Genomic DNA, 23,319 nt, shown 5'->3' on the forward strand with positions numbered 1-23,319 from the left:
CAGCTGCAGCCAATCAGGAGGCAGCAGCTGCCTGTGCGGTTCGATTCACTGACGTTCTGCCAAACCTCCCCATCACTGATCTTTCCGGAGGTGACCAGCTTCCTGACTGCCACCTCCCTGTTGTCAGACAAGCGTTTGCCGCGGTTCAACTGTAGTGTACCCAGTGTGGTGCACACACAATCCCATAGCAGTGCACACACAGTCCTTGTAACTGCTTCCCAGGGAAGCTGCGAGCTCGTAAAGTGCTCTGAGATTCCCGGATGAAAGGAACCATGAGTGCGTTGGTTTTTATTGCAGCAGCACCTAGAAGGCTCAGGCCGGGATGTGCCGTACACACGCCATGAAAAGATAGCCCCAGCTCCGGAGCCTGTCGCTATTCCTAGGGCAACCCAAGGGGCCTGTAGGAGCCATGCGGAGGCTGCCTGAACCCTGAACCTAACAGATCAGAACAAATCCCTGGTTGGTTCCCCTTGGCTAGGAGCTGCAAGGGCCGCGCGTGGGGGAGGCAGTGGGTTCTGGCAGGGGCGGGTGTCTCTCTGGCTCGTTGCATGAGCTCCATAATCGTAGGTGTAGCACAATCACCCTGTTCCACGTCAAGCCGATCCCAGGCGAGACCGGCTGCTTCCACATGAACTGGCTGCTCTGATGCCTTAAAATTCATGCTGGGTGTCTCGGTGCCTTCCCGAGCTGCCCGAGCCGCCTGAGCCGCCCTCGCCAATATCGTCATGCCGTCCATTCAACCGTGAGCAGCTGCACTACCAAGTGTTCCAGCTGGGGGGGAAGGGGAGGATAGGGAGGGCCGCTGGCAGCTTGACTGAGAGCCAAAGTGTGGGCACTCAGGCACCCCCAAAAGGCATGCTGGGCCTCGGGGTGCACCCCAAGGCCATGGCTTCCGGGGGCAAAGGGTAGCGAGTTAGTGTCACACAAGCAGCAGGACCTTGATCCCTGCACAGTGACTGGCTCCTAGCCAATCTGATTGTTCCCGTCCCTGCAGGAGGAAGGGTTGGGTTTGGTCTGGTGGGATTCAAACCTGCGCTTGCTATTGGTGCGAGTCTTGTGCTGCGGATGCTCACCCCCCTCCCTCCAGAGTAGCAGAAGCCAGGGCTCGGGACTCACGCAGCTGGTCGGATCCACGGGGAGATTCCCCATTCTCTCATAGGAAGAATACGGTGGACAATTTGCTGTAACCTGGATGCAAAGCCACAGCTCTTGCTGGTGGCATCCTAGGGCTTGATCCTGGCATCTTCCGGCACACCAGCTGCCTAACTGATGTCAAGATTTTTGCAGCGCTACTTTGTCCCCTGGGGCAGAGTTCTGCATGGCTTGCTTTTCTCCCAAGGAGGGTTAAACAGGCATTAATGGGAGCACACAGCAAATGAAGAGTTGGAATGAAAATAGTTTCCCTTCCCCCCTCAGATTCACTTTCTTGGGAATTCTAATGCCACGCCCCTCCCAGCTTTCTGGTCAGCCATAGAGACCTGCAGGCTAGACCTGGAAAAAACGGATGATCATTAGCCATACATGGCTTCTTTATACATTGAACAAGGTGTGACAGGTTCGATCACAGAGACTCCTCTCGAGACTGTCACTCGATGAGCTGGGATACCACTGAGAACAACCCTCCTGGCAGAACAGGCGCCCCTCCACTCCTGTCTTGCTGAGTTAGACACCCCAGTCAGCTCCAACACAGACCCAGAGGTTGGGCCATGACGCTCTGCAGTTCACTGAAACTGAGATTCACTCAGCTCAGGGGCTTCTCAGTTAACAGGGACTTTTCCAGAGCCCAGTGTTCAGCCTTTCTGGGAGCCTGAACCCCAAATAAATCCATTTTACGCTATATAAAGCTTATACAGGGTAAATTCGTAAATTGTCCGCCCTTTATAACACTGATAGAGAGATATGCGCAACTGTTTGCTCCTCCAGAGTAATCATTTACTCTGTGTTTATTAATAAACAAAAATGATTTTATTAAGTATAAAAAGAGGATTTAAGTGATTTCAAGTAATAACAGACAGAACAAAGTAAGTCACCAAGCAAAATAAAGCAAAAACATGCAAGTCTAAGCCTAATACATTAAGAAACTGATTAATATCTCACCCTCAGAGATGTTCCAATAAGTTTCTTTCACAGACTAGACTCCTTCCTAGTCTGGGCCCAATCCTTTCCCCTGGTACAGTCCTTGTTAGTTCCAACAGACATCTCAGGTGGTAAGCAGAGGTTTTCTCATGACTGGCTACCTCTTTTGTCCTGCTCCACCCCCTTTTATAGCTTTGGCACAAGGCGGGAATCTTTTGTTTCTCTGGATCCCCATCCCTCCTTCTAAATGGAAAAGTACCAGATTTAAAATGGATTTCATTATCAGGTGACATGATCATATGTCACTGTAAGACCCCTGATCTCCATTCCCCATAGGCTGGCCCACAGGTACACAGGCAGGCTTCCAAGTAACTATAGCCATTTACAACTGATTGTTTCTGGAGCACCCTTAATGGCCTCCACTTAATATGTTTACATCAGTGATACAAGTTTATATCATACTCTCCTAACTCCAGCTACAGAAATAGAATGAACACACTTAGTAGATTACAAGCTTTCTAATGACACCCTAGAAAGGGTATTGAGCAGAAAGCATATTCCAATTATGTCATATTCATCAGCATATTTCCATAAAGCATATGGAGTGTGACATCACACAAGGTACAAGCGCAAGGGGAGGGGGGCAGAAGCCTCATTCCTTCAGGCATTGAAAGCTAGACTGGCCAGAGCTAGATCCTGCCCTGGCCCCTGCTGAATGGACTAGCGGAGAGGCTATGGGCTTGTCTATGCTTTCACTGCTGCAGCCGCAGTGCTTCTGTCTGCACCAACGAGAGAGCGTAGATACTCCCCCTCCCCGAGAGGCGGGAGCTGTGTCGACGGGAGAAGCTGTCCTGTCGACATAGCATTGGTATAACTTCATCGCTCAGAGGGGTGGGTTTCCCTCCAGTCCCTCAGTAGAGGTGATAGATGGTGGCACAGAGAAACTCCCCGCCCATCTGTTGTAAACCCAGCTAGCTTACATCCTGCCTGATGAAGCTGGCATATGCTCTGCACCCAGCATAGCTCATCCCCAGAAATTCATGACAAGCCCATCCTCCAGGTCAGACTGTATAGAGGGGCCCCCAGTGCCGCTGGCACTAGGAGGGGAGACTCACGCCCTGCTGCAGGGTATCCGTCAGCCTGAAAGGAGCCCAGGTGCCCCCCTCCTGCCCCTCCCCCCGTGCTGCCAGCCATTGGTGCAGGCTCCTCGCTACGAGGCCTAGTGCAAGGTATTTCTCAGAGGATGGAGGTAGGGCTCATGGGGTGCCCAGGAGCACTTCCTTTCTTGGCTTCTTGGCAGACACTGAGAGGGGTCGGGGTTTTCCATTTGGGGCAGCCTTGTTATTCTCTTTGTCTTTGCCTTTCCTGAAGGCCTAAACTACTGGGGACGGACCAGGGCAGAGAGGGACCGATCTGTCCCCTAAGCCTATCCCCCACCCTCGTTAGAAATGCTTCAGTGTCTGGCCTCGCTGTTCCATAAAGCTGCTGCTCACATGGCAGTGCTCCAGGGGCTGGGCTCGCAACTGTGGAATCACCAGGGGTCCGCACCTGGCTTGGGAAGGCGATGGGGTCGAGTGGGAAAGGCGTCAGGCTGGGGTTTTTTGAGACTTGGGTTCAATTTCAAACTCTGCTGCTGACTTTCTGGGTGACCTTGGCAGGTCACGACCCTGCTCGGGCCCCACACTCAGGACGCCTGGGCTCTCTTGCTGGCTCTGTCGGTGCCTCACTATGTGACTGTGGCTGAGTCATTTATGCTCTCTGTGCTGGGTAAAACGGGAGGAGCAGTGCCCGCAGTTGGCTTAGCTTCGGCAGGTTTGCAGAAGACAGCGTGTTAATGCAGATGCCTGCCGAGCCTCACAGCTAATTCCGTCAGGCTGGCGAGTATCACGATAACTGCGTCCTCCCTCATTGTGGTTTATGAGGCCGTGCTTGCTGGCTTTATGAGTCACCAGCAGACTGGGATACACCGGGGGGGTGGTCTGCGTGCACGCACGTCGTGGCGGGAGGAGGGGAAGGGTACACACCAGCCAGGCACAGCGGTGGGGAGGGCGGCTTTCCAGAGTTGTGGCACAAAGGCCAGGATAAAAGGATGGGCTAGAGCAGCTTTAGTCATGAGACTCTTGGTGCTGAGCTGGGCTCATCTGCGACACAAGTTAAGCAGTCTCATGTGTGGGGACATGGGTGGGGTGGGAGTCACGGTATTGCTATGCGAAGCCCAGCGCTGATCTGGGGTGTCCTCCTGGGCCCCCATTTGTCTGATTCACCATTAAAAGGAAAGGAATCCGGGACATAAAGATTACCGCCCACACACCCTCCGCAACCCTTCTAGCCCAATAGCCAGGGCAGGAGGCAGTCGCCAGCAGTGTACCACCAGGCCATGGGCCGCCGCACTGTCCCTGGCATGAAACGGAGCCCTCTTGTTCAATAGGAAGGTGCAGCCCATGGAGACTACAGTCCCCAGCATCCCGTGCTCTCAGCCGAGGTCGTGGGAGGTCAGACACAGCATTGCATGCTGGGCCTTGTAGTCTCCATGGGTCACGCCTCTGTGTTGCAATGGAGCTGTGGGCACCAAAGGCTGCCCCTTGGCTGCTGCTTGAGCTGGGAACCAGGGATCATTCCTGTGCGGGGGATTATTCCCCACTGGTGGCATCGGTAATGCAGAGAGCCCCATGCGGCCTCAGCCCAGCAAGCGCTCACCCTGGGGCACATGGAAGGAGTGATGCCAACCACAGCAGAGACACGGTGCCCCTGGGCATTGTCTGCTCCTGATAGCTGGCACCCAGCAGGGTGGCTTGAGACTCTAGGAGGCCTTGGGAGAGTGAGGACTGGGGAGGAGGTGTGGGGATTCTAGGTACAATCTGGTGGCTTCAGATTGGCTGAGGCTGGATGACTCCCCCAGAAATGTTACTGTGCGGGGCGGGAAGGGGATTAAGGGGTGATGATGCCCTGGGATGCAGCACGGTGAGATAGTATTTAGGAAGAGAACTCAGGGGTGGAGTTATTTGGGGGGATCCACACACAGGGCAGGGATTTGGGGAGGCACGTATTTAGAGAGGGTGGGGTGATATTATTGCCTGTTTGGCTGGAGCAGTTAGTCAATATTGGAGGCCTTGCTGGGTTGTTTCCATTAGGAGGAGAAATTGATTATATGAGTCAGGGATATTCTTTGGAGCCATTCCTGTTTATTTGTAAAGAATGCACACAGAGTCCCGTCCTGCTGTACACAGTAGGAATAATTTGCAGCAGGCGGTTTCCTTGCTCACCATTTCCAAGCCTGTCTGTGTGGGCCATGTTCACCACTGCTTCTCTTGCTGTGGCTTTATTCTTCTAACACCCATGGTTTGCCAAACAATCCCCCAGCCCCTGTGTTTGCAATCAGTGCCTGGGGAACCACTCAGCCCACATGGCTTAACTGTTGACCAGGCCTTGTCATATGACCATTACCTTGGGCAGTGGCTTCTATTGTGTCCAGCTATCACTACATAAAGGGATATTTAATTGCTCCCACCATCTAGCCTGAAAGAAGGGTGCATAGTGCACCTATCAGTCCTAACAAGGTTTGTGATTGCGTATAGTTCAAAGACATGAAAACCTTCCAGTCAGGCTGGGCTGGGATTTGGAAGCTCCTGCAGGGATCAGGATGACTTGTAGGCAGAGACACTTTTTTTGTTGCTCCCATGTGAGGGTTTGTGGTGGTGATGCCCCCCCCCCCCCCCGCCATTCAGTGTGGTGATTATGGGAGTGAGGCTCGGAAGGAAGTAGTGCTCCTTTAACACGGGGCCCCCCGTTGAGCTCTGGGTTGGGGCAGGCACGGTGCCCAGCAGCCCGCCCACAGCTAGCCTGGCTTGCTATTCTCAGCAGCCTTGTTGTAGCATAACACAGCCTGGAGGTCAGAGCAGCTGTTTGGCTGAGCTGCTCTGTGAGCTGCAGGAGGCGGGAGTCCTCGCTGCCTTTCCCCAGCATCATCCTGTCTGGGGCAGGACTGGTGCTGGAGCTGCTGTCTGCTCTCCTGCTGATTCCCCCCCGAGTCTGACACTGGCTGGCCGGGCGCCATCTCCAGCCTCAGGCCCTGAAAGGGCTGAGTCCACACACGGAGGCTCCCACCGGAAGAGCCCATGAAGTCATTGCCACCACGGCAGCATCTGGCTCACTCCTCTGAAGCTGAGAGGGCCCTGGGGGAGAGAGCACTTGGCCAGCGAGCTGTGGCCCTGCACATGCGTCTGTCTGTCTCTGTGTGCGCCTGTGCGTTTGTCTGTGGAGATGTGTGTGTGTTGGTGTGCTGGCCATGTCTCGCAGGCAGCTGTGCAGGCTGCCGCTCGTGGGGGGAAGGACGTCCAGGGATGGTTTGCTATTGTATAAATATTTACCACGCTGTCCTGAGCAGCAGGGATTCCTGGGAGCCCTAGTCCCTCTGCATCCCAGCTGTCCCGGCACTTCACAGTCCGTGCTGTGACTCCGTGGGCTGGGGGAGGAGTGGGGCAACGTAGGATGCAGAGAGCAGGGATGGGGCAGATCAGTGCAGGAGGAACTGCCCCTCTAAGGGGGGTATTTAATTCTTTGTGCCCCCTGCTTCAGTGTATATTCCTCACTCCTTTCGTGTGCACTGCACATCCATCCCACAGAACAGAGAGCTCCAGATAAAATGTGTGCTCTTGGGGCGTGCAGCCTAGAGGTCACAGCAGGTGATTGGGAGTCCGGAGAGCTGGACTTTATTCTCTGCTCTGCCGTTGACTCACCAGGTGACCTTGGTCGCTAGCCACCCTGGGCCTCAGTTTCCCCATCTATAAACCAGCAGCAGAAATACCGGCTTTGGGAAAGTGCTTTGAGATCCTCCAGTGAAAGGTGCTGGATAAGTGCATAGGATCGGTGATAATAATTGTGATTGTTGTAGGAACCTCCAGGCCCCTCGTCACACGGCATGTGCTGTCTTCCCCCTCACTCACCCTGGTGTAATTCAGCAGTAATCCTGCTTCCAGACAATGGTGTGACCCCAGGGTAAGCGAGGGGAAGAGGAGGACTTGGATAGGCAGGTTACTGTCCCTGCTGTGTGACCCCAGGGTAAATAGGCCCCTCTTCTGAGCATGCAGCTCTGCATGAAGGGCAGCAGCTAGCTTGAGGCATTGGTCCAGCCCCTCCCTGGTTCCCAAGGCAAAACATACTCTTCTTTCTGTGACTTGGGCCCTGAGAGAACAGCTGTGGCCAGCTGCACTGGCCCAGGGCCAGCTGGCCCCTTCCCCCCCACCTCCCACGCGGAGCAATCTGTCTGGGTCGCAGCAAAGGAAGCTGGGAGCAGCTCAGCTCACCAGCCGTGTCACCGGCACCCGTCGCCCTGCCCAGGATTTGACGCCTTCACGGAGTGAGGGGTCAAGGAGTGGCTCTCAGGTTACCGGATCCCGGCCTCACCACGGAGGGGGAAATCAAAGATCACGTGGGAGGGATCCCTCTGCCCCATGGACAGCTGCTAAATATAGGGCACAAGGAGCCGATGTGGGGCTCAGGGGCTGCGTGTCTGTGCGTGCGAAGAGGTGTGTGTGTCAGGATGTGTGTGGAAGGGCTGCAGTTGCTCTGCGGGTGTCCCGTGGTCAGCTGGGTGTCTGGGCACCTGGAGGACGTGGGTGACTGTGGGAGTGTTGTGTGTGGGTGTGTGCGGGTTGCGTAGCGGGGAGGTGTGGGAGTGGCATAGTGCGGATGTCCACAGGAGGGTGCATGAGGCTCCTGTATGAGCTCTTTTCTGCGGGCCCCCAGCCCCTCCCTGCGGTCTGTAGTGAGAGGAATGTGGCCGTTCTGTCTGTCCAGCCCTGGACATCTGTCCGAAGGCACTAAGCCAGCGCACGCTCTGGTGGTTAAGCAGCAGGGGGTGTTGCAGGCCAGCACACTCAGGCACGCGGGATGGGACACCTATGTAGCATCTACTTCCTGCATGGAGGTTGGTCCAGCTGGAGATTGTCCTGAGCCCAAAAAGCATGTCCTGGCTCCCCGACATCAGTGAGTGTCTAAAGGGGGATGGGTGCTAGATCCATCCACTGCGGGGAGCAGCTGGCCACCTGCCCTCTGGGAACACAGAGCCCCTTCCCTGGGGACAGCGTCGGGCCCCTGGCTCCTAGCAGAGCCTGGTTTCCAGGGAGTCCTTGTGTGTGTGAGGTAGAGTCGGTCCTGGCTACACTGCCCTGGCAGCAGGCAGCGCCCGGATGGCGCGCGCCGCACTTTGCTAAATGCCGGCATTGTCAGCTCGCTCTCGGCGGAGGAGCCAGAGGTTTGGACCCCGCTTATGTCCTAGAGTTCCTAGAAGTGGCTTTGTCAGGCAGCCTCTTCCAATATAAACAGCGGGCATGGCTGAGGGGAGGGAGCGGGCAGCGGGGAGGCCTGGGCTAGCATTTCATGGCAGTGTGAAGGCTGGAAGTGATTTGGGAAGCCCGCCCCGCTGGTTTTGACGCCCAGCTGCTCGGCGAATCAGGAGAGCCCCCCTCCAGGGCTGCTGGAGCACTTTGATGTGCAGATGGAAAATCGCAGCCCTGAGATCCTCCTCTGGGAGTCTTCCACCTAATGGGGAACAGTCCAGGGACAGCCCCCCTCTCCCATAACACGATCTGTCCCCCTGCCTTGAAAGCTCTGTCCCAGAGCACAACAGCTGGCTTGTCTGATTCGTAAAGGTCTGTGCTTTCAGTCCGGGGCCTGCTAGAGGGGAGGCAGCTTAATCAAGTGGACAGACCACTGGAGTGGGAGTCAGGAGTCCTGGAGCCTGGTCCTCGCTTTGCCTCTGGATGACACGATGCAAGTCTCTGTGCCTCGGTTTCCCCGTCTAACGTGCTTTGAGTTCTGTGGGTGGGAAGTGTCATTGTGACAGTAACAGTGCAGAGCCAGACCACTGTGTGCAGAGAGGAGTCTGAGACAAAAGCTTTGCTCCAGACAGCGGGGAAAGTGGGGAGATCTGGATTTCACAACCAGCCCCTTCTTATAACTGAACAAGCTAAACCCCTGGAGCTGCTCAGCCCTGAGCTTTGTGGGGAGTGGGCCTTGGCTGGGCTCTGCAAACGGTGCTCCCGGGACAGGACCCTCACTGCACTGTCCCTCTGAGCTAAGGAGGCATCATGGGGCAATGCTGCTGCGGCACTGGGATGAAAGCACACATGCTGCTAGAAAGACTCCGGACGCTGGCAATGCACACCCAATGCAGAGAGCCAGCAGGCCTAGGGTGAGAGTGGAGGAAGCAAGGGTTCCTGGGAAGAGCAGAGGAGAGAAAGGTGGATTCTAGTCCTGGATCTGCTGCTAATTTGTTGTGTGACCTTGGGCTGGACACCTCCCCTCGTGTGCCTTAGTTTCCCTGTCTGCAGATGGGAGTCGTAGCAGTGTGCTGGGAGGGTTGATTGGTTACGGTTTGCAAAGCACATTGAGATCCCTGGCTGGAGAGGGCATCGCTACACTCGATGGGGGATGGGCCCCGGGCGCCGTGGCTCTGCAGGATACCCAGGCTCCTGCTCTCCTGGGTGCTGGCTCTCCGCTGACCTCAGCAGTTCTGTGTGGCATTACAGCCAGGGCACATGGTTCAGATTTGCCGCTGACGTCATTGCCACAAGTGGGTAAGCACCGGGATCGTCTGGGCCTCCCCTCTCCGCCAGAGCTCTCCCCATGGAAATCAGACCCCGCTATTACTGCAGTCCTCAGCAGGGAGCTGGAGCGGGGCAGGGGGAAGGGAGAAGATGCTGCCTTCCCAGATGCCGTGTGAGTTTGGACTGCTCAGCACAGAGAGACAGGCTAGCGCAGGCTGGAGCAGCTTCCTGGGACAGGAGTGCTCCTAGGAGAGTGGGGATTTTGCTCTGGAGCAGGGGAAGGCAGATCCCCAGGGCGGTGTTGACCAGGCCTGCATGTCCTCTCTGGAAAGACAGCGATGATACGCTCCAAGGTGGTGGGCTACACATAACCACCGGCCAGCGTCTCTGTGGGAACAGTCGTGAGCCCACAGGCTGGGGGTGGGATCCAGCAGCACCCTGTCAGCGCTATCAGCTGGTTGGGATCTAGGATCCAGGTGGCATGTGGGATCCAGTGGGGATGGAACAGAGGATTCCCTCAAGTAGGCCTGGGGTCTGGGATGTTGGGGCGAGAGAGCTAGTGAGGTTGACACCAGCTGGGGCAGGGATAGGAGCCCAGGCAGGGCAGGGATGAGAGCTGAGGTCTGGGACTGGAGATCCCACTGGGGCATGGCCAGGCCTGACTCAGAGACCATGTGTTAGAGTTATGACAGCAGTGATAATGGCAACTGTGGCAGGGCCTGGAGGCTTCCTCAGACTAAGGTGGCCTAACAGACAGAGTGCTGGACAGGGATTCAGGAGGCCTGGGTTCTATTCCCAGATTTACCACTAGCCTGCTGGGACAATCACGTCACCACTTTTTGCCTCAGTTTCCCCATCTATAAAGTGGGGATAGTGGGACTGGCCTCCTTTGTGAAGCACTTTGCGATCTCCTGAGAAAGAGTGCTGTCTAGGAGCCGGGTGGTATTATTGTGCTGGGCCCTCTGCAGAGTCTCTGCCCCACAGAGCTCACCCTGCAAGGTGACAGTCCCTGCATGCCGTTCCCTCCTACCCTTACTCACGTGCAGGCCTGGTAGCAGAAGTGGCTCTGGAGGAGATGATGATAGACTTGCCAATAAGCAGGCATTTTGCTGTAGGCGGCAGTGGGGCAGAAGGGGCCAAGGCCGCCATGGGAGAAGCAGGCATGGCCAGGGTCGCTGCATGAGATCCAGGAACAGCTAAGCACCACGCAAAGACAACAGGCATGCCGAGAGCTTAGCTTGTGTCACAGGGGCTGACGCACAGGACAGCTGGGACTGGCTGCTCTGTGGTGCTTAGCCCCAGACCTAGGCCACAGTCAGGGAAACAAAGCGTTCTGTCCCTGGCACACGGCAGGGCCTGCCACTGTTCTTTGGTGGACACAGGACAAACCACAGCAGCCCGAGCGGGGAGTCCAGCTCTTCTCCACGCGAGAGGGACTGGCTGTCTCAGAGCTGGGAGGGCAGCGCCGGCTGCTGAGCGTTTGAGGTTGCGTTGCGGATGTGATGCCGTTAACAAAGACCTCTAACGAGCGGCTGATGGGGGAAAAAGGCCAGCCCTAGCCGTGGGATCAGGCCCTCGTTGGGGCTGGGGCTGGAGAACGCGGGTGTGTTTGTTTTTCCTCCTTCCCACGGAAGGAAACCTGGGGTTCTGGCAGAGCTCGTCCCCAGAACGATTCTCTAATTGGCTTTGAGGGCTGGGCGGAAACAAAGTGGCAGGTTCATGAGCTCTGACAACCAGACTCTCTCCCCCTTTCCCAGAGCTCCACCCCCCCAACACAAATATTGATTTATGACACTGTTTTGCTACCCAGTTAAGTGCAAGTAAATGGGAAGAGAGGAACGAGCCCAGGTGGCTGAGAGACGCACCACGCACAGCTGCCGGGGTCCTGTCCCGGGCAGGAGCTGCTGCCCCCAGGAAGTTTTCCTTTCCGCTCTTTGCTTCCCAAGCAGGGCCTTCAGAGCCTGGTGCAGTCACATCGGGGAGAGGAGCAGAATTCCCTGGCGAGTGGCACAAATGATCTCCCCCGTCAACCCTAAAAACAGGGGTCCTGGAAGGCCTGCTGGCCTGGGACAGGACCAGGACGCCTCTCCACGGGCCACCAGTGACCTCACTGAGCTGAGACATTCAGTCCCGGCCTTTCTCCCGTGGGCTAAGGGAGTAATGCATCGCCCCTGGCAGAAGGTGCATGAACTCGCTAGGGGCAGCCACTAGAGGGAGACACTTAGCCAGTGGGCAACTTGTCCGCTCCTCCCGTGGCAGGGTGAGGAGGTGGAGCTAAGCCTCCCCAGCAGGTGCCTGCCCCCCTCTTTGCAGGGATTGCCAAGGGACGAGACGTGCAGGGCTTGTGTGCGAGTGCACAATCCTCCTCACTCCTGGGGACAGATCCCCGCCGGGGGGCGAGGTGGAGGAGAGATCCTCTCCTGAGTGCCATGAGTGGGGTAGTCGTGCTGTTCTCCGGCCACTCCCAGTTTCATCACCGATTGCAGGAGAACTGATATCCTGATGTTCCCTGTGGGGCACAGGAACATACACAGTGGGGACAGTGATGAAGGACCCCTTTGCTCATGCCTGGCTGCGATGCTATCCAGTACCATGGCCCATAGGCATCAACTTCCCCTCTTCCCTGTGGGTACTCGACCCCCCGTTCTGTCCCCGCCCCTGCACCACCTCTTTTCACCCCTGCCCTGCCCCTATTCCAACTCCTTCCCCAAATTCCCGCCCCAGCTCCACCTCTTCCCCGCCTCCTCCTCTGAGCGCGCTATGTTTCCACTCCTCCCCCTCCCTCCTGGAGCATGCTAATGCTGCCAAACAGCTGTTTGGCAACGGCAGGGTGGGAAGCACTGGGAGGTAGGCAGAGGAGTGGGGACGCAGCACGCTCAGGGGAAGGGGAAGAGGAGGAGGAGGTGGGGTAGGGGAAGGGAGCTTGGCTGCCAGTAGGTGCAGAGCACCCACTAATTTTTCACCATGGGTGCTCCAGCCCTGGAGCACCCATGGAGTCAGCGCCTATGCCATGGCCCAGTTCCAGCTCTGTGTCCCAGTGGGACCCACCCATCAAAACATCTCCCCGGGGGAGGAGCTTTGTGGCAGGCAAGGACAACAGCTGCTATGTCCTAACACAGGGATGCCCAACCTATGGCCCCCGGGCCGTACACAGCCCACCTGAGCATTTCATAAGGCCCGCAGCTTGCTTCAATACATTATACTAACAGCCAATTCATTAGCGTTTTGTTGTCACGTTTGGATCATTTTAGTTTACACAAGGGTATAAACAGTACTGTACATAGAAACCACCTATCTCAATACCTACGAAACAAGCTGAACTGAAAATATAAATCAGCACAGGGGACTTTCAATCTTATTAAAATATGTAGAATCTGTTTGGCCCACACAAGGTTGTGCTAAGGTTTATATAGCAGGCCAGACTGGGTCAGGGCCCACTACACTCAGAGAGCAGTGCCAACAATACACTAAGAAATCTGCCTCGACACTTAGCATCAGGGCTGGGCAGCAGACGGTTTCCCCATCCTATGAGGGTATTTGACATTTCAAAAAAATTTCCCAGCCCAAATTGGGCTGAAAAATCGAAATCTCAGAAAATTTCGTGAAACAAAAATCCAGAGGGGAAAGATTGGTTTGGGTCCACGGAAACATTTCATTTGGGTAATTTCAAAATGGTTCATTTTGATATTGACCTTTTTTTACCTCTTTGTAAAGAAAATTTACCAACATTTCCAAACAAAAACCAAAAGTTTCACTCAAAACCTGTGAAACTTTTCAGTTTGAAAACATCAAAGTGGGGCATTTTGACAATATCAAAACTTTTTCAGCCAAATATTTTGCAAGTTGGGTGTCTCATCAAACCCAGCAATGTTTTGCAGACAGTTTTGGTTTTGACAAATCAACATATTTGTTCAGAAAATTCCTGACTAGTCCTGTTCAGGATTAGCCCATCGTTGTGGTACTGCAAGGAAATGGGGGGGGGTGGATAATGCAGCTAGGGGATGGAGTGCGAGCTGCTCAGCCATGTGTCAGACACCCAATACACGCACCAGCTAACGGAGATTCTCCTCGATTTGTCAGTGGTTTGGGAGCAGGCGGATCTGAGTTCAATTCTGGTGTTGCTGTTCGGTCCGGGGTGGATCTGGATCTGCTACGTTTTCTAGGATAGCGCTGCACAGAGCCTGCCGGAATCAGAGCTTTAGGATCAGCCCCGCCATGTTTCCAAAAAGGCACCAACCCAGAGCAGAGGAATTTCTGCACCTCCCCCCACTGCCCTGGGGGCTGCTTGGGGATTTCACAGCAGTTTGCAATGGAGCTAGGACAGAAAGAGCCAAATCCCCTCCCTGGGGAGCATCAGTGATCACCCCTCCTTCCCCAAAGCACTAACAATTCCACTTGGCCAGCTGAGCTGGGGGTTTGAATCTGGTTGGCTCCCTCTCAGCCAATGGCCAGAGACAGGGACTAATGACCCCCCCCCCGCCCTTCCCTCAGGCCACAGCCCCCCTAACCAGTAACAGGCAGGCACAGAGCAAGCCTGCTCCCCCCCTCCCCTCCGTACATCTCTCCAGCCCCTTCCCCGCCTGGCAGGATTTTTGAATGCAAACAAGACTTTATTAACCCTTTCGCTTCCTGAGTCCCCGAGCCCACCTCAAGCCGTGTGTTTGCTGCAGGGAGCATTGAACCCCTGGGTGCCGCTGCCACGTGGGGACCCTGCGCACCACATGGAGAAGAACTGGACCACTCAAGGACTGTGCCAAGAGGCCGTGGTACCCAGCGGATGGGTGATTGGAGTGGGAGTCAGGAGACCCCAGTTCTAATTCTAGCTCTGCCACTGACCTGATGTGGGACCTTGGGCAAGCCACTTCCCCACTCTGTACCTCAGTTTCCCCTTGTCTGTCTACAGGGATTGTCTCTCGCTATATGTCTGGCCAGCCCCTAGCACAATGGGCTTTCTAGGGGCTACTCTACTCGGGCAGCTTTTCAAAAGCACTGAAGGTATTTTGAAGTGCGAGGCCCGCTGACTCGCACTGGGACGTGTGCTCTTGGAAATTCCCTGCCTTGCGAACACACGTCTTTCTTTGCCTGTGTCCTTAATGACTTGAGACGCTTTGGAAGTTTCTGATTTTGGCAGCTCAGATGTTTGGGTGTCCGGTTTGAGACACTCCAGAGTGTGTGAGGGCTCCTTTAATTGGGGGCGGGGTTTGATGCTTTTCAGAGACAGACAGAGACTCTAGACAGGGAGGGGGGCTCATCTTCCTGTACCAGTCATAGGGGCCATGTGGTCCAGTCTGAGGCCGTTGCACCTGTGAGGGCTGCGGAGGGGTCTGCACTGCCCGATGCACAACGATCCTCGGCATGTGGGGCATTCCCCGATTTGCCATTTTTGATAGTGCTCTGGGCTGCGTGAGATGTTTGTGTAGCATTGGCTGCATTCCAGCAGGCTCAGCATTTCAAGGCGTGTTTGTGTGTGTATCTCTATAAAGGCACAAACACACACACAATATGAGTGTCAGGCAGAGTTCTCCGCAAAGGCTCTTCATCTCAGGTCCATGCTGAACAGGTGTCCCCGACAGCACATGCCATGTGCCCCAGCTGTCACATACTTGCCTGGCAGCAAGGAGGCTTTGGAAATCCACCCTGGCTTCCGGCCCCCCAGCCAGTTCAGGCTCCTATCTCTGTGCCAGATCCTGGGGGAAGGGGCATGGTTCTGCCCAGAAAAGTCCCAGGTCTCAGGGGCAGATGGGGTGCACACACCCTTGCCAGCCCATGTTTCTAGCCCAGAGATTTGTCCTGCCTCTGCCTTGATTGCAACTGAGGTTACAGGGAGAAGGACCCAAGGGGAGGAGGGTTTCTGCCCCCAGTGCACTGCAGTGCCCACTATGGCCTGTCTAGGCTTCTCAGGGAGCTGCATTCAGGCGGCCTGGGACGCGGAGGTTGTTCCAATGCAGGATCTGTTCGGGGGAGTGTGTGTGTTGGAACCAAAGGGCCTGGATTCTGTTCCCAGTTGCGCTGGTGTGAATCTTGATGTCTAGACCCTGCTCTCGCTCGCAGATTCTCTTTCCGAAGAGCAGAGGTGCATCAGCCCAGGTCCTGCAGCAGAATCAGCCAGGCTGGAAGCTGCAAGCCTCTGAGCTGCGGTGCTCTCCTCTCGCGAAGCTGCAGTGCAGGCCAGAGACTGAGCCGCCTTCCTTTCTCTAGAATCCAATCCTCTTTTCCCTGCGACTCCAAATATAGCAGAGGGGTGTCCCTGGGGGCTCCCATGCCAGCCTCACCAATGCCCCCAGCTGAGATCCAGAGGAGTGGCAGCTCCTTGTGCGGGAGGGGATGCATGGCACACCATTAGCAGTACCCCTAGGAGTAACGGACAGCCTTTGGATGGGGGCTGCTGTCAGCAGATCACGGCTCATTTTCTGATTTCCCTGCAACTCCCCCACATGCCGGAGGAGATCGCAGCAGGCCCAGACTTTGGAAGGAGCAAGATCGATGGAGCTGGCTGATTTACAAGGCAGACAATGGGCTCAGCTCCTCACACTGGAGCAGAGTGGCACGTGGGCAGAATGAATAACTGCACCGTGGCTCGGGAGTCCTTTGGCACAAGCTGCATTGGCTCACCCCTCCCACCTCAGGACTGCCATTGCTCCGAACTTTGGCAAAGGAGCTGCCAGGCCAGGGGCTCCCATTCTCCTTCCTTATCCTCGTGCCGCTAACAATGAGGGGGTTTCTTAGCATGGGGAGAGGCAGTGCAGTCCAGGAGACAGGCCTGGGACCCAGGAGTCCTGCATGCCAGGACCAGCTCTTGTTACTCGCCTCCTGTGGGACCTTCAACACGTCACTTCCTTTCTCTATGCCTTAGTCTCCTCTGGTCTGTTTAGCCTGTAAGCTGTTTGGGGCAGGGGCTGGCTGTCTCTGTTTGTGCAGTACCTGCACAGTGGGGCCCTGATCTCAGCTGGACTGTTATCATCATATAAATTATACAAATCAAAGCACTGGGTTGTGTTGGACTAACAAAGCCTCCTGTGTTACACATGGGGAAACTGCGGCAAAGACAGGTCAAGGACTAAGGCAGGGGTGGGAAAATTACAGCCAGTCACCATGGTATCTGAGGACCTGCCACGCCAAATCAATAACAACAGAACTAAGAGCATCTACACAGGCGTGTGCCCCAGTTTAACTGACCTGGCTTTGAAAGTGGTGTGAAATTAAAATAGTGCCACTCTAAATGAGCACAAGGCTGATTCAGAAATTCAGCTCTGGGGAGTCACTGAGTTTGTCTACACAGCAAAAGAAAAAACCCGCAGTACCACATGTCAGAGCCTCGGTCAACTGACTCAGGCCCTGGGGTTTGCTCTGCTGGGCTAAAAATAGCAGTGTAGACATTAGGGCTAGAGCCCAGGCTCGGAAACCCGGCGAGGAAGGCTCTGAGACTCGGATCTTTCTTTTGCCATGTAGATGTACCCATTGAGACCAGCTGTTCGGTTTTCGGAGGCAGCCATCAGTTCTCATCACCATGTCAGGCACGTGAGTGAGTGACAGTCCAGGGTAGGTGGGTGTCCGGGTCTCCTTGACACCCAGCCGCCCATCACATTAGAAACTGCTGGAGAACTCTGCGAGCCCTGTGGGCTGCTAACGGGGCACCTGGTCCCAGCAGATCCGGGCCTGCCAATGCCCCATGTCGAACTCCTGGCTCTGAGACTGTCTCTAAGGTTCTGACAGCCTACGTTGTCATTTTAGCTCTGCCCCTCATGTGCTAGCCGTTGTGGGGGGTGAGGGGGGGAATGGGGCAGCCTGCCGGTGGGAGGGGAGGAGGTGGTGGAGGAGCCATATGTTATGGCAGGGAGAGAGACACAGCTCCGGGAGAATGTGAAGGGATGCAGCCCTTGTACAGAGTAATCTCTGGGAAGTCTGTGCTTGACTGGCTCCAGGCCTTGCGTGTCTGGCATATATAGTGGCTGGGTGGTGCATGCTGTAAACAGCCATATAGTTCACTGATCTGGTGGTTGTTGCATACAGTGAAACGTCTGGAGATAGGCTGCATACCGGGGGGGAATGTCCTTGAACAGGGTCAAGCGGTGGAGAAGCCTCCCGTGGGAAATGGCAGAAGCCCCATCATTTGAATCATTGTAACGCCACGTTATTGTGTGCTATGAAATGGCTTCCACCTTCCTCCCCAGAGATGGCTGCATTTTACTAGGGGGGAAAAGGAATTCTGGGCTGCTGCCCTGTGTAACAACTGCTATGTGATTCTTTCTTCCCTAAGTACTAGCTCTTGGGGAGAATTAAATGCATGAGAGATTTGGGTGACCCTTTGGCATGAAAGGTGCTGTAGGAGGCCATTAGAATTAAGAGACTGATGGATAAAGCCCTGGGAAATAGACCATCCTGCCTGCGCTTCAAGGGAGTTGCCTGGATGGGACCTGGTGTTTTTTTTCCCACCTCTATGACCTCCTTCATTTAGAGAAGACAGTGTGGCCTAGTGGACACAGCACTGCACTGGGACCCAGGCAACAGGTCCTATTCCCAGCTCTGCCATTGGCCTGCTTGGTGACCCTGGGCAAGTCACTTCTCGACCCCGTGCCCCCATCTGTAAAATGGGGATGGTGATCCTGCCCTTCTTTGTAAAGTGCTTTGAGATCTACTGGGATGAGCTAGGGATTATGATTAAGAGCTGCCTTAACACTTCGTGTGCCACTGTGTGGAGAATTTTCAGGAGCTGCATCCTTTCCGCATGGCCAGCCGCCCCTCGGAGGGATAGCAGGGCCACATCACATAAAGGAAATTGCACTTCCCTTTGGGCAAATCTGTGTCAAAAGGTGTCTGAATTCATTCACTAGAGTGGGTTCCTGGGCTGAGCCCCTGACCCACTTGAGACTGCACATACCTGCATGCTTGATGCACTAGCATGCTGCTGGCAAATAAGAACACGCTGCCTCTCTGAGCTGACAGCAGGAGCCCTGGCCTGGCCCTTCTTACTTTACTGCTTCACCAGACCCAGGAATAAACAAAGCAGAGACCCATTTACCAAGGAGCAGAGAGCCGCTGCTTAGGCAGAGGAAAACGGAGGAAGGAATTACTTATTTCCTAGCCCAGAGGGACCAGTTCTGCAGGGCTCGCAGCAACGTCTCTGCTAGTGCTGCAATTAACCCCCTCCACCCTGCTGCGAGCTCAACCTCCCCCATAAACACCTCCCCCAGGCAACAGATGAGCGTGCACACCCCTGCAAAGGACACAGCCTGGAGATCAAGGGTGCCTTTCTGCTCCATAAGGGCATGATCCCGCTCAGTGGGAGCCTTTTCATGGATGTTAATAGGCAGAGGCGGATTAGGGGTTTGTGGGGCCCTGGGCCAGAGCAAGTGGGGGCCCTTCTCCACCCCTTCTGCCTGCAGTCCCCCCACCCCCAGCGCTCCTGCCGGGGAGCTGGGTTGGGGCACAGAGGTGTCCTCCGCTCCCCAGCAGCAGCACTGGGTAGGCGGGCAGAGCAGGGCAAGCCCCAGCACCCCAACTCCGGGCAGGCGGAGAGGGTCGGGGTGCCCATTTTTCCGGGGCCCCAATTGGCCAGGATCCCACTGGCCCAGTGGCTAATTCGCCACTGTTAATAGGAGCTGGATTGGGCCTCTGTAAGGCCAGGCAGAGCCACTGGAGCCAAGGGCAGTAGCTACCCCCACTGTCCCATCCCAGGTCCAGAATCTGCCCCCAGCTCTCTGCCTCTCCCCAGGCCGGGAAGCACCTGGGATCCCTTCCAGTTGGGAGGAGGAAAGTACATCCAAGTCCCCCCACTACACACACTCACAAATCTCCGCACAGCTGTTCCCATTGGTGTGAACAGGAGCTGTGTACGCCCTCCCACCATCACCTGTGCGCCCCACTTTGGAGATACAGGGTTGGGGGCAGTTGGGCAGTGGGGGGTTGTCAAAAGGGGGCTTATTTGAAACATGCTTCCTGGGGCATCTTCTGGAGGGGGGCTCCAGTCAGTGCAGTTCAGCAGTGGGGGCTATGGAAGGGGCTGGCGGGCCCTTCAGATGCCTACCTCCCTGCGCCCCCGTGCTCACAAATGGCTCTCCCCAGGGAGCAGAGGCCTGGGAGGCCCCAGTTTCTGATATAATTCAATGGCAACAATATTGTACACACTGGTGGTCCACATGGGTTTTTATCTTCACAGACCCAGGATAGCAGACATCCTCTGTCCATCTCTCCTTCTTCACACCAAGGATTCCTCCTTGCTTATGGTTCCCTGACATGTCTCCCCTTGTGTCTGTCTCCCTTAGGCCATGTCTAGGCTACAGCCCTGGCCGGGTCAGGGAGACTTGTTTACAGCGCTTTCAGAAGTTGTAGTGTAACGGTGACCTCACTGGGACCAGTTCAAAGCCCTGAGCATCCCAAGGTGGTAGCCTAGCTTTGAGGACACAGATCCAGTGCATGGCCCCAAATCCTTGTGTACATGGGACCTCCGACTGTGCGGCTATAGGCACTGTATCAATGATTTTCAGAGATTTTCAGACAGTCCTGGCTGGCCTGGGTCAGAGTGAGCAGTGGGCTGCTCTGGGCACTGTTTGTCGGAGGTGCAAACGCTTTGGGGGGCGCTGCGAAGGCGTTGAAGACGGGAGCGTTAGCGTTATCAGAAGTGGGAGGCTGGCTGGATTTAACCCTTTCAGGACCATGTCACCCTCCAAACTGGCTCCCTGGAGGCAAGGGAAGGATTCCACCTGCCAGGCTGCATGCATCCGGCTCGTGGTCACATTATGCAGCGAGACACAGTGCCAAGGGAAAGGTGGAGACCCAGCCAGTTGGGTACTAGCCTAGGCTGTGGGAGGCCTGGGTTCAATCCTCTGATCTGCCATGCACCTCTGGTTGCTTAACCTCTCTGTGCCTTGGTTCCCCATTGACTTAAGTGGGGATCCTAGCACTGCTCTGCCTCGCAGAGGTGCGTGAGGATCAATGCAATAAGGATGTGGGGGGGTGCTCCCATACTGTGGTAATAAGGGGCAGATCAGTACCTAGGTAGAGAGGCAATGATCCGAGCCTGGCCATTCATAGAATCATAGAATATCAGGATTGGAAGGGACCTCAGGAGGTCATCTAGTCCAACCCCCTGCTCAAAGTAGCCCCACTCCCCAATTTTTGCCCCAGATCCCTAAATGGCCCCCTCAAAGATTGAACTCCCAACCCTGGGTTCAGCAGGCCAAGGCTCAAACCAGGGAGCTATTCCACCCTTGAATAGTGAGGAAGGCAGACCTGGCCGGGGGGCAGGATGGCAGAGCCGCAGCAGCCTGCCAGTGGGTCAGACGCGGGGTACAAACGATAGCACTCCACGGAGCTGGGGGATTTCATGGGTGTTGAGCCCTCCTTTCTGAGTCGGCCAGCCCGGGCGTCGGCAATGGAGGCGTTTGGCGTGATTTAAAGCCGGGAGCGTTCTTGCAGAATCCAGTCTGTGGGAGGGGGGCGGCAGGGTGACAGGGGTACCCCCAGGGCGATCCCCGCCACCCCTGTGCCCGCAACCCGGCCGCGCGGGGGTGTGTGTGGGGGGGTGCTGGATTGTGCCGCAGCCAGCTAAGGAAAGGCCGAGCGAAGAACAAAGCCCCCTGGCTCCCCGGGCACCCAGAGACCAGCTGCCCCGGGACATTCCCGACTTTCCCGGCGCGGGCCCCCGGAGGCGTTCCGGCTCTTTCCTTGGGTGCCCTGCGCCCCAAGGCAGGAGACTCTTCAGCCAGAGTGCAGCCCGGGCTCCCGCGGGCTCCTCGCGGTGGGAGCCGCCGGCCGGGTGCCCGGTGCCGCGGCGGGGGCTTTGCCTCGGCGGCGGCCCTTTGTCTGCCGTACCGGCGCCGGGTGTGAAAGGGGCCGCTCCGGGGCGGGAAAGGGGCGCTGCGGCTTTAAGGAGCCAGCCGCGGAGAGCGAGGGGGGCCGGCGGGGGAAGGAGGAGGGACCGCGGGCAGGGGCCTGGCCCTGGCTGGCTGGCTGCATGGATGGGGCTGCTCCCCGGGAGCCCGAGCGAGGCGCGGGGCGCCGGCTCCCAGGCGGGCTCGCTGCGGCGCCGGGCAGGGGCGGCGATGCTGCATGTCCCGCTGCAGGGCTCGGGCCGGGCGCTCAGGACGGGGCATTTGGCCAGCAGGTAACGGGGGAGCCGGGCTGGGGCTGCGGGGCTCCGCGCCCCCTGCGCATCCCGCTGCGCCCGGCCACTGCAGGAGGAGGAGGGGGGGCCCGTCCGCCAATTCGGGGTCGTGCGGGGTGACAAGGGACGGGGGGTGGCAGCGTCGGGCTGAGCTCTAGCAGGGCGGGGGGGGTTACTATGACAGCCCCCCCCCATGTGTGCGCTCCGGGGGTCGCGGCGCTGGGGGGGTGGCATGCGAGGTGTTTGCAGCTGTGCTCGGCAGGCGGGGTTGGTGCCCCCCCCCCCATGGCCCTGTTCACTATTCTGGTTGAAACCGTGGCTCGTTGCTGAGCTGGAAGCCGGGCAGTGGCCCCTGGGGGCGCGTCCCGTTTTGTGGGGAAACGGCCGCATTTCCCCAAGTTTTTCTTCCTTTCTGATGAATTAATTTTATATTCAGCCGGGCGGAAATATTCACCCGTTGGTTTTGGCCTCGTTTGAAACCAGGCGTGTCGGGAAACAAGCAAAAAAAAAAAAACCCCTCACCGGGGAGGAAGTTGCAAATATTTTCTTTGCAAAATCTGCAGAGATGCACGCACCCATCATTGCACGCCCCCGCCCCCCCATCATTGCAGCCGTGGACTCCGGGGTCTAGGCAGCCTCTCTGCCTGTTTTATGCAGCGGGCTCGATGCTTCCCTTCCCTGGGAGCGTGTTTGGGTCCGGCACGTAAGCGGTGCTTTCTTCCCCGTGCTTCCTGCGAAATGCAAGAGCTCAGCAACTTGCACGGCAAAGGTGCTGGCGGGGGGCGGATTTGAACGGGCAGGCAGAGCCCCTGGCGTGCGGCGAGCGAGCAGCGCGAATGCAGGCAGCCCGGCGTTGCAAACCGGGGGGGGCTTTGCAATTGCTGGGGAGGGGAGCGAGCTGCGTTGCTGCATGCATGTTCTGCAGGCAGAGCTGCCCCAGCCAGCTGGGCCGGGCGGGGAGGTTGGGAAAGCCCCTGCAGAGAGGGTGTGAGAGCTGCGGGTTTTAAACTGCCAATGGAGAGGCACTAGGGGAAGAGAAGGAGCCGGGTGCACTGGGCAGGGAATTGCTCCGAATCGCTCTCGGGAGAGCTTTCCGGCGACCTGGCAATCCGATCTTGCTGAGGGGTCGCTCCCTGATCCGTCTCCGGGGCAGGGGGCCGGGCCGGGCTCAGCGGCGGTTGCCCGGGATCCGCGTGGCTTTGCAAACAAAGCTGCAATTGACAGGCCACCAAACCCTGCACCCCGAAAAGCCCTGGCAGTCTGCTTCCGGCCCCTGCCTGCGAAGGGGGCTGGGAGGGTTGGGCTGAATCACATGGCCCCAAGGTCCCACCTAATCCGTCCCTCCAGGGCTGGGGCAGAATCGAGCCCTGCAGGGCTTTGTCTAGACTAGTTTGAATTCAGGAGTTAGACTTTGCCTCCTTGCCAGAGAGCGTCACCCAGTGCTTCCCAAGTGGAAATTAATGGGCACCACACCCCTCTGCTGGGATTAGAACCTGGGGCTGGCAGTTCGGTGCCGTGGTGAGAACCCGGGGCTGGCAGCTCGAGGCTAGAGCCTGGGTCAGAAGCCAGGCACTGGCCTGTTTTGGCTTGGGA

At 56.7% G+C, this 23,319-nt stretch overlaps 1 protein-coding gene across 7 annotated transcripts in view; it reads left to right on the plus strand.

Annotated features, from left to right (window-relative positions):
* Positions 1-23,319, plus strand: part of NAV1 (neuron navigator 1) — a 294,663-nt gene that overhangs the window by 221,114 nt on the left and 50,230 nt on the right. The window contains exon 1 of one of the 7 annotated variants that reach the window (XM_073319530.2): positions 21,555-21,726. The exons of the other annotated variants lie outside the window; for them this stretch is intronic. Within the exon in view, the coding sequence (XP_073175631.1) occupies positions 21,581-21,726 (146 nt within the window). The 5' untranslated portion in view covers positions 21,555-21,580. Of the gene's footprint in view, positions 1-21,554; positions 21,727-23,319 lie in introns of those variants that run through there. 7 annotated transcript variants of the gene reach the window in all.

Source organism: Lepidochelys kempii, chromosome 21 (genome assembly GCF_965140285.1).
Source record: "Lepidochelys kempii isolate rLepKem1 chromosome 21, rLepKem1.hap1, whole genome shotgun sequence".
NCBI classification, from domain to species: Eukaryota; Metazoa; Chordata; order Testudines; family Cheloniidae; genus Lepidochelys; species Lepidochelys kempii.